The sequence below is a fragment of the Papilio machaon genome, chromosome Z (assembly GCF_912999745.1).
Source record: "Papilio machaon chromosome Z, ilPapMach1.1, whole genome shotgun sequence".
Classification (NCBI taxonomy): domain Eukaryota; kingdom Metazoa; phylum Arthropoda; class Insecta; order Lepidoptera; family Papilionidae; genus Papilio; species Papilio machaon.
Window position 1 is genome coordinate 4,448,534 of NC_060016.1, and position 11,047 is coordinate 4,459,580.

At 32.9% G+C, this 11,047-nt stretch overlaps 2 protein-coding genes across 2 annotated transcripts in view; one reads left to right on the plus strand and one right to left on the minus strand.

The window, feature by feature from the left end:
- LOC106717229 (sensory neuron membrane protein 2) overlaps nucleotides 1-1,319 on the plus strand; it is a 52,311-nt gene extending 50,992 nt beyond the window's left edge. The window contains exons 8-9 of the mRNA XM_014510971.2: nucleotides 27-152; nucleotides 1,042-1,319. Of these exons, the coding sequence (XP_014366457.2) occupies nucleotides 27-152; nucleotides 1,042-1,227 (312 nt within the window). The 3' untranslated portion in view covers nucleotides 1,228-1,319. The remainder of the gene's footprint in view (nucleotides 1-26; nucleotides 153-1,041) is intronic.
- Nucleotides 1,320-3,923: 2,604 nt separating this feature from the next.
- LOC106717224 overlaps nucleotides 3,924-11,047 on the minus strand; it is a 37,241-nt gene continuing 30,117 nt past the window's right edge. The window contains exons 6-7 of the mRNA XM_045686106.1: nucleotides 8,104-11,008; nucleotides 3,924-6,375 (exon numbers count right to left, since the gene is read on the minus strand). Of these exons, the coding sequence (XP_045542062.1) occupies nucleotides 4,011-6,375; nucleotides 8,104-11,008 (5,270 nt within the window). The 3' untranslated portion in view covers nucleotides 3,924-4,010. The remainder of the gene's footprint in view (nucleotides 6,376-8,103; nucleotides 11,009-11,047) is intronic.

An 11,047-nucleotide genomic window follows, 5' to 3' on the forward strand; every position in this document is an offset into this window, starting at 1 on the left:
TAGCTAAAAAAACTTTTTTTTTTTAGAACACTGGAACAGTTTTGAGAGGTGCAAAAAGAGCTCAGTTCAATATATTTCTTCGTCCTATTATTTCAATAACAGCAACAGAAAACTTTAACAGCACATTAACACCTATTGTTTGGCTACAAGAGGTGAGTTTTGAATGTAAAATTAAATCCCTACATTGCCTGACAGTTTATTCATAGCAATTTTTCAAACTTACCTGATTAGACAACAAAACCATTAGTTCCTCAGTATACAGTCAGCTTTTTTAAATTTTATTGTATACATTTACAAAGCAACAGATATTTGTTTATAAGGTATAAAATATGCCTATATGTAGGTATGCATGTATCCGTCCGTATGTTTCCGACCATGAGTACATGTTATTGTCGGATATACAAATGATTTCGAAATCAAAGTTATATACAAATTTCTGGAGCCTTTTAAACGTATATATTATTGTAAAGGTCCGAACGAATGTAAACTTAACGGTAAAACGATATAGGATTTACCAACTAATTGTGATAAAATAAACTACGATCACAAATGTTTTTAGGACCTTTTCCATAAATAGTTTTTAAATTTGACCGGTTATGCTAAGGGTTTTAGGTAGACCAGGATTTAACATTAAAATATACACATTTATACACCTAACTGTATCTTGTTTAAATTATGTCTACAGGAGCACTTTAACTGCAATCTTGTTGCAAATATTTCGTCGTAATATTAATATAAAAAAATCTATAGTAAGGCAATTTTTAAATTTAAATAACATTGTCGAACTTGCGATTTAAGGAGTTCTACTTAATCGGCTGACCAATGCTTAATTTTCGCACAGTGCTTATACTTTAATATTACGTAATCATTATAAAATAATCATGAAGTGATCATTAATTATCAATTCATTATTACTATCATTGTTTTTAGTTAACAGAATATACAAAAACTAGTAATATGATTGGGTAAAACAATTAAAAGAATATTTTATGTACTTTAATATATTTATTTGTTGTAAAACATTGATATTTTACATTTCAGAGTGTCCTATTACCAGAAGAATACGTGGATCAGCTGAAGAATCGAATGCTTATGCCTCTAAACTTAGTTAGCATCTTGCTACCCATTGTAATTGCTTTGTGCAGCGTGGTCGTTGTAGTTGGAGTGGTGATCTTCGTTAGAGCTAAATTGCTTAACAAATCACCCTCAATGACTACTACAACATAAATACAGTATGATTGTTACTGCAAAAGTCCGAACTCTGGTGATTCCCAAGATTTACCAACTAGCTATAATCAACGTTACATTTTAAAATAACTTTAAACTTATAATTAATAAATAAATTTTTAAATAATTTTTACATGTATTTTTATACAATACAATATAGTATATTTGTTGTAAATATAAAGTTTTACCTAATTAATCGTATGTACTTTTGGGACTTTTATCGTAACTAGTTAGTAAATATTAGGTTTTAGTATTAAAACTTAAAACTTATCATAGTTTGGGCCTTTACAGTAAAAAAATTATAACGTTCTAAAAGGAATGATTAGTTTTATTCCATTTATTTCCCTTCGAGAACGCCACCAAATAGCTTAATGGTGATCGTCTTAATTATCTGTGATAATTGATTTAACAGGATTAATAAGAATAGTCACATACAGTTATTATGACAAATCTGTTTATCAAGAAAAGAGTTAATCGCAAACACACCATATAAATGCCATCGCCATCCTTAATATGATATATCCATCATCTAACATTCACGTACACTTTCATATTTGTAGCCTTTGCATGATCCTGGTAATTATTGCGCGTAAACACAGCCATTCTTTCCCTTTTAAACCCCTTTTATTTTCTCACCACTCGGAAATTTATTACTTTAGTTATTCATTGTCACTAACCGACGAATTGTGAACTTGTGAACAGACGACAGATTGTAAACTGAACTATTCATTGATATAAAAAAACAAACGGAATATAGTACGGAATATATTATCTGAAATATAGTTCGTGGAATTTTATTTGGCGCGTCGGGAATTTAAGCACTCTTAAGGTTAACAACACTCCTTGTCTACCCGGCACCGCCTTGTCTTGAGATTGTCGCAGCGTTCACTCACCACCGCGACGCTGATGATTGAGCGGGATAAACAAATACAAAAAGTCATTCTCGCTTCCACGGGTGGACGGCGCGTAGTCCGCGAGGGAACGGCGTGCCGGTACCCCGTCGACAAGGAGTTAGTAATGCACGTTAACCTTTACCCATGACCCCACGTGCAAACTCTGGCGTCGATTACTAAAGTTTTATAGTGTAAAAGTTTACAATGGATCATTTTTATTACATATCCAGTTGTTCACTTATACCTCAAGGCTCCACTCAATAGAAACTCATGGATAAACACTCACACATTGTCTTTCTAGCAGTGAGTTTCGACTGCCGCGCCACGTGTAACATTCTAATCTCTGTTTTGTCAAAGAATTGATACGAGTGTCGTGGCAGTCGACTCTCTAAGTTTTACTTCAGTCATTCTCATCATTCATCCCTTTAGTTCAACTTTATTCTATTATAATAACATATTTAGACATAATCTGACCAGGAAAATACAAAACTTGTCACGAGGGCGCCACTATCACTTTTATATTGCAACACTCTATAATATCTACGTCTAACGAATGTCAAATAAAAATTAAACTCAAGTGTTTCGGGCTATTCTGCAATAAGTGCTTAACTTTCTGTATAACACATCAAATTATCACAAGTCAAATTTAATTACACCGAGGATTTTATTATTACACTTTGACAACTTGAAGACAGTCGACAATGATGTTCTTAATAAAATTGTTATTGCCATCACAAGAACTTACTTCCATAGGTTGCCGCAACATGTCAAATCTTTGTTTATTCCTGGTCTGGCTATATTTTGAATACTAATAATCCTTCCGAAATGTTGAAAGTAGATCACAAATAACTGTAAAGCTGACATCGTTTTCTGAACACGGACTAGAAAAAATAATAACTAACGCCAAGATTTCTCGTAGGTTTACGATGCAAAATATTGTATGTTTTATACAAAATAGTCAACAAATCAATCAAGATACACATTTCACCCTCACCACTTTATCAGTCCTCTCGATGTACGTGGAAAACGTATAATATGTAGAAACGTCAAAGTACTACAATGGATATAATGATATAATCTAAAGGTCACAATATTAAATTAGAATTTCATTCATAGATTGTGAATATCATTTACTTACATTGAGATAGGTATAATATACAACTTATATATCAAACACAATTTGTGATTTTAATTTTATTTACGTCAAATGATTTTTTACATATTATGATAGGGTAGGGGCATTTAGGACAGACACTCACCTAACATTACTGAATATATATATTACCATTTAGTACCAAGTCTAAGTATTAATATTAGAGGAATAACTACGGCTTGTTTAGTTTTAACCACCTTATTTTTCTTTGTAAATTGTTATAAATTACTGGATGACCCACCCTTGCTACTAATTATATTATTATAATACATCTATATTGGAAAATTACTGTCGGCGGGCGGTATGTAATTATGATTTCATTTTAAAAGTGTTCAAAGAAAACTTCTGACTAATACTAATTTACTATATATCTATAGTTCAAATGTTGAATTGAAATTATTTATCATGTCATAAAATGCTCCATATCCCCTGAAGATGCAAAATTTTAAAAAAAGATGACTAATTTAAATTTCAGTTAAAAAGGTTTCCGCTGAAAATTGGGCTATAATACTGAAAGGGACTGTTTAACAATTATTTAAATAAATTCAGTCCTTGCAGTATTCAAAAAAGTTTAAAATTTAACTAAATATGCTATAAATGATATACAATATTTACATAACTCAACTCAATTAAAATTTAATGTTATCTGGTCAAAGTGTCATAGTGACTTTAATAAAGAACTAGGGCATTTATGTACATCATATTTACAAGATAATAACCATAGAAATCAAAAATCCCTACTCAACATTATGACGCTTATCATCATGGTTTCGCTTGCGTCCCTTAGCGTGTGCTAACATAGTTACCAGCTTTTTATGGCTGACGCCCACAATCCATCCATGCTGTTGATGATGCTCTTGTTCTTCGTCCCCTTCTGTCGACCACAAGGAAGTTGCAGAACGCGAGTGATGCGAACGACTCGATCCAGACGGACCCGCTGATCCTCCAGCGACGGACGAAGAAGGGACTATACTTGTTACAGGCGCGGAACTTGGGCCTGCGCCGCTGCTACTTCCTTGGATACCTCTTCCGGTAGAACTGGTTGTGGTGCGCTTGAACAAAGCTACTCTGCTTTCCAAGTCTTGCCTCAAAATTGGCATTTGACGGCTTACACCCCTACGGTTTCCATATGGTCCATCTCTTTTCTTCTTTACTTTTTTTCGAACACCTCCTGATGCCTCAGATTCGGCACTATTAGGACGTGGTGGTCCACTTTCGGGCTCTGATTCTGAACTCCACGTCTCTGCTAAAACATTCTGTTTGCCAACTGTACATTTCCTACGTGCTCTTTGTCGGGCAACTCCTGCATCGTCAGATGTTGCTTCATCAAGTGTATCCATAATATCTGAATTAGAGTCGTTATCTTCTTCTATCTCAGGTGTTGTCGATCTATTTCTTGTATATCTTCCAAAGTGATTAGTGTATAGGTCAGAAGGACCGCTATCTCTGTTATGTACAATGATTGAGTCACGGTTAGATGATGTAATTTCTCGTGAACGCCTCTCTGACCTGACGTTCAAATAGATGTTTGTGGGTTGATGGAAACTTTCTTTACAAGAACGAAGTACTCCCAAGCTTTTAGGGGTTGATGAATGATATTCATTTAAAGAGGACTTGGTACGTTTGTGAGAAATATGTTTTTTGGGCGATGATTGACCAATTTCTTGTACTGACTCATAATTGTAATCCTTTGAGGTTGAAGGCTTACAATTGAAAATTAGATGAACAGAATTAATATTTCCATCATTATAGACATCAATGTTTGTAGTGTCGTAGGAGGCAGAGGCATTACTTTTTCCAGAATATTGTTTCGACATTTTAACACCGTGCTTACTAGGAGATTCATCTTCATCTTTTCGTTGAAACACTTCATCATAACCTGATGCAGATTGATGTTTCCTATGAGAGGTAGATTGATATTCCTTAGAAGTTTCATGTTTTTTCGGAGTCTCCTGTGTTTTAGAATATTGATGTTTCTTAGAAGATTCATGCTTTCTAGAATATCCGTGTTTTTTAGAAGATTCGTGTTTTTTAGAGGATGCGTGTTTCTTAGGAGATGTATGTTTCTTAGAAGATACGTGTTTCTTAGAAGAATCATATTTATGAGAAGACTCATGTTTCTTAGAAAATTCCTCGATCTTGCAAGATTCATGTATTTTTGATAATTCGTACTTTTTTGAAGCTTCATGTTTCTTAAAAGAGTCATGATGTTTAGAAGTATCATGTTTCTTAGATATTTCATGTTTCTTAGAAGATTCGTGTCTTTTAGAATGCCCATGTTTCTTAGATGATTTAGATTCATGTCTCGTCGAAGGTGTAGAATCTTGTTCCCTTGACTCTTTCTTTGGTAATTTAGTGTTTAATGACGGTACCCCAGGCTCAGCAACAAGTAAGCTATCAAATAATTGATCTAAATTAGCTTGTGGTCTAGCATTGTCAACAATCTGAATATTTTTTCTTTCTGTACGAACAGCGTTATGTTTAAATATTTTACCCATAACAGCACTTTTTTCCACGGCATCTTTTCGTTTTAGAGGTGAATTACTTTTACTCTTAGTTTCAATTCCTGTTTTGCTGTTTCCTAATTCGCACGACATTATACTGTTTTCAGTCTCATCGTCGCTACAAACGTAATCATCGTATACAAAGTCATCTCCATCGGATCCACTCTCACAGGAAACTTCTTCAGTCGTTGAGACAAATTTAGAGGTATTTGGCATATCTCTGTTACTATTATTTTTAAATCTTTCCATTAGAGTTGAAGGCCTAAAATCAAATAATTCAGTATCTTCACTATCCATAAATTCATAGACGTCTATTTTCTGAGTCTGTGTTGTTTTTAGTCTATGATCTTGATTTGGTTTTGATTGAGTTACAATTTCTACTCTATCTTTATGGTTTCTGGAATTGTTTTTCTTTTTTCCTTTTGATGTATTTTCCGAAGGTGGGATAATGGCTGATGTGTTAATACCTGAAGTAGGTGTGGATACCTTTAATCCATCAAAACCTTTTAACGCTCCTTTGGTCGGTATAGCATGACAGGGATCTTCTTTAGAAGGTTCATTTCCTTTTTTGTTTTCTGACTTCTTCTTCCCCTTTTGGCTGTAACAAAGAAAAATATTTATTGCGGTTAATGTTGTAAAAACTTAAGTTTAACAAAAGTTAAAACTATAAAAGAATTATTTAGTTTTAATTGCTTTAGTTAACCTATAGTATGTTACCTTTCGTAATCTATGTACAAAAATAATTTATTAATATTTTTTACCATTTAAACTAGAGACTTGCGGGCCGATTGACCAACACACCGAGACAAGTAATAAATATTGGTATTTGTTATAAACGACAAGATTTTTATGTTACATAAAGGCACAACAGTTTTATTTATTCATAAAGATACAGTGATAAATATACTTGACAACAGGCGGAGCTATGTTTAATAGGCTTTTTAGAAGAGTTAACAGACGATTCTCTAAAATTTTGTCAATTTCAAATTCATCATAATTCTATGAAAAACTGTTTGAATAAATTACTAAACGAACTCGAATTATTTTAATACAAACTTTTGAAATACAATTAAAAATTCGAAGATTTTTTGAAAGGACAATAATTAATACTATTTTTTAAATCTCATGCGTTTAATTCTTTTACATGAACAATAACTTACTTAGCGAAATAAGTGAGCGTGCAAATGTCACATCTACAGCCATACCCTAGGTCCAATTACAATTAAAATAAACAATTGTGCGTGACACCGCAATGTGGTACCCATAACTCAATTCATTTATCATTTCTAGTAGCGTTATCTAGTAGTGCCAGAGTTAAGTCTTCGTAAACATTATTTTGTGGCAAAACCCCTGGACAATTCCAAATTTTACCAGAGAACAAAAATCTTGAAAAAAAAAACCTTGGCAGCGATTATACAGACGGTTGCAAAAATATAATAATATTATTAAATAATATTGATTCTTGTTCTGATAATCTGCGAACCCTCTGTTCTATGACAAAGGTTTGGTTTACAAGAAGTCGCGTTTTTAATATGGATAAAATCTGTGTAAGTTTTAAGATATCTGAGTATATGTAAAATAATTTGCTAACTTTAAAGCCCTCTAGCAGCTAAACGCATTAACTTTGCATGGAGAAATGTTGGGTTAAAGCGTCGTATTTTCGAAAAAGAATTCAGTGGTACTCCATTGTACATACCCTGTTAGAAAATGTGTTCGTAAGTGCATACACTTTTTGGGTAAATAGTGCTAACTTATTATTGTAATGAGCTCGACTTGGATCAAAAACATAGTAAATTGAAAGTACTAGGATTAAAATGGCTAATGTTTGATAAGTAAACATATGGCTTTATTCAAATTTCGTAAATAACACTAAAGCACTATTAACATCGCCTAACATTTGTTGGTTTTCAATTACAAATACCCCGACTATGGACACTACTAAACATAGCATCATTCTAGTTTTTATCATGGGGCAATAGGTCCTATTTTAATTGGAGATAGGTAAACTACATTAGGGAGAAATAAGGTTTCTAATTCATAACGGTAAAATTCAATATGATATTCTCATAACAGAAATAATCAAAGTTCAAAGATAATTAAATATGATTTCAAAAATCTTTGAAGCGCGTAAATTTAAATTTAATTATTTAAGATTAAAGAGTGCTTTTATTTTTAGCTTATTAGCTTAAGGAAATCAATTGATCGTAAAAAAAATCACATTTTCTCCACATAAATATTAGAATTTTTATTTATGTAAATCTAAATTACCGTCTGAGATAAAAGGATCATTGACGGTTAAGAAATAAAATCAAAAATGTAATTATACCTTGTAATGGGTTCTACTACAGGTTGAGCATGTTTAGCTGCAGCAGCTTGCGACCGGCATTTTCTTTTGATTTTGTCAAATTTGTCTTCAAACATGTTTATATCTTCAAATACATTCGGGTACATACTGTCTGTAACTTCTTGTTTTCTCCTAGGTTTGGGAATTTTTTTAGGTGGTTCTGATACTACCTCATGACACTCAATGTTTTCACAATTTTTATTAACAAGTACAGGACTTGATGAAGCTTCTTGCTCTGTCTCATTTTGATCTGATTGAATCCCACTTAAAGTTTGTTGAATAACGAAATTACTAGATGCATGTGCGAGCGATTGTGCTGCTGCTTCCTTTAAACCTGATAGCAAATCATTTTCCAAGTTTCGTACTTCTTCACTTTCAAGAATATTTTTTGCTGTAATTGAATCTACATCACCATCACTTCTTAATTCATATTCTTCACTAATTGTGTTATTCTCCTTATCGCTTTCTATTACTTGAGCCCGTTCTGTCACTACGGTATTCACCTCATTTAATAGTATTACTTGTTCATTATTTTGGGATGTTACAGCTTCGTCATTACTATTGGATATTATAACTTGTTCTGCACTACTAGGCACTGTTGTAACATGCTCAGGATTATTAGATACTACGGGTGTTTGTTCAATAGTAGTGGATATTATTGTAGTTATCTGTTCAGTGTTATTGGATAACTCTGGTTTGTGAGATTCTTGTAGTAATTCGCAGCAATCGATAAACAGTGCTTCATCTCGGCTTAGATTGCGACGCGATAACTGTTGATTTCTTACTTTTTTATTTACTTTAGCCAGTATTTCACCTAAAGTTGGCAAGGGTGCTTTCGAAGGAGGTTTGGCACTTCTCTTCTTTTTCGTCATACCTATCATTTTTAGGTGGTCAAGCTGTTGCTTATAAGGTATAAGGTAATTCGGCTCTTCAAATACAGGAGTTGTTTTAACTTTCATTTCAATTTCTGATAACTTGGAAATATGTAATAATGTAATTTGATGTCGCAAATAGTTATCAGGACGTTTAAAATCTTTATTACAAATCACACAAAATTTAGTAACGGGTTTAATTGCTTTTTTACGTCCTCGTTTTGCAGGTTTTTTGGTAACTGCTTGTGTGGGTTCCGCAGAGTCATTTTCATCGTCATTGGGCTTGGTAGTTTCTGGTTGTTGTTTGCTAGATGGTTGGACTTTTTCGTCATCATTTGTGTCATCGGCTTCAATGGCATTGAATGTTTCGGAAATCTTTTTAGCGGCAATCAAATTTGATTTTCTAGGTTTTCTTTCAGAGAAAAACCCAAAACTTTCCATAAACTGATCATTTCTACTTTGTTGTTCATTGCTTGTGCTTGCTACGATCTGCGTTTCTTTTTTCTTTTTTTGTGAATCTTGAGCCGAACTGTTCGCATCTGTAGTACTATTATGTCTAGACTTTTTCTTTTCTCTTTCTTCGACATATTTTTGTAATGGTACGTCGCTTTTAGCAGAATCATCTGAATCACTTGTATCTTCTTTTGAGTAAGCCTCATTTAATTTTTTTGTCGGTATCAAATCTTTATTTTCCTCGATAATTGGCTCGGTATTAACGCCAACAGACGTTTCATTCTTATTTATCTTTTTGACTGCTTGATCTTTTATAAAACCTGACTTGCTGAAAGCTTTATTTGACGTTAGTAATCTCCCAAAAGGTTCATCTTTTTCAGCCATATCCTCTAAATCTATATCATAAGGATCATATAAAGAAGTACTGGACTTAACAACTACAGACTTTGATCTAGTTCGTCTCATCGCAGTATGACTGTTGTAACAAGTTGTATTTTTTGTTTCTGCATCATTTCTGCTCTTTCTCCAATTTTCGACAACATTCTGTTTTACGTGTTCAAGCTTTTTATTTTCGGTTCCATCATCGTCAGTTAGTTTTGATTTTTTAGATTCTGATTCGCGGTTAATTTCGGCACTTGTTGACGTACATATTTTTCTTTTTTCAGAAAAAACTGTATGCATTGCACAGATACCATTAGTAATAGATTCTACATTGTTTTTATTTTGTTCTGTAATTAAAGAAGTAGACAGGGCATTTTGTGATAGAAATAATTCATCTTCTTGACTAATCTGTTTTTCCGTTTTACCTTTCTGAATTTCTATATTGATAGTAGACAATGTATTGTCTTCTGTATCACCATCAACAGATTTCAATTTTTTGTATTTTTGCTTTGATTGAGGAGATTTCTTTCTTTTTGATCTTTTATCTTGAATCAGAGAATTGACAGTCGATTGTTCAGATGCATTGGTATTTTTGTTACTTTGTGATATAGAAGACAAAGTATGGCCGCTTAAACTCACATCCTTTATAAGAATAACTGGTGCCTTTGCAATCACTTCATCTGTTTGAGGGTGCAATATTCTTTCTTCGTCCAATAGTAACTTAGAAAATATAAGTTGCTTTTTAGTAAGAGGCACTTTTTGTTCAGATGGTTTATCATTTTGATGAGAAACATAAGATTGAGCACTATTATTATCTACAAACATAGATTTGCCACGTCGGCTTCTTCGCAAAGGTAAAGGGTTAATTTTCTCAATTCCTATTGAGGTTTGTTGTGATTTTATGATTTCAGAACTTTGTTTGTTTCTTTTTTGTTTAAGGCGAGTTAATTCTTTAATTTTTGAAATAGGAACTCCAGTACAGACGGCTTGTAGATGCGGTGCAATACGTTGTTTAGAATTGTATAATGATTTTCGATAAAGATTACCCATGTAACTATGGAGAATACAGTTACGGACAAAACATTTTTTCTTTCTAGGCTTGCCACGTTTACCTTTTAATTTCTGAATGCTTTCTTTCGATGTCTGTTGGCTTATTTGGGTTAGTTTTGTTTTGTCAATACAAACATGATTTTTATTACTTGATTGATTTTCTTTAACAT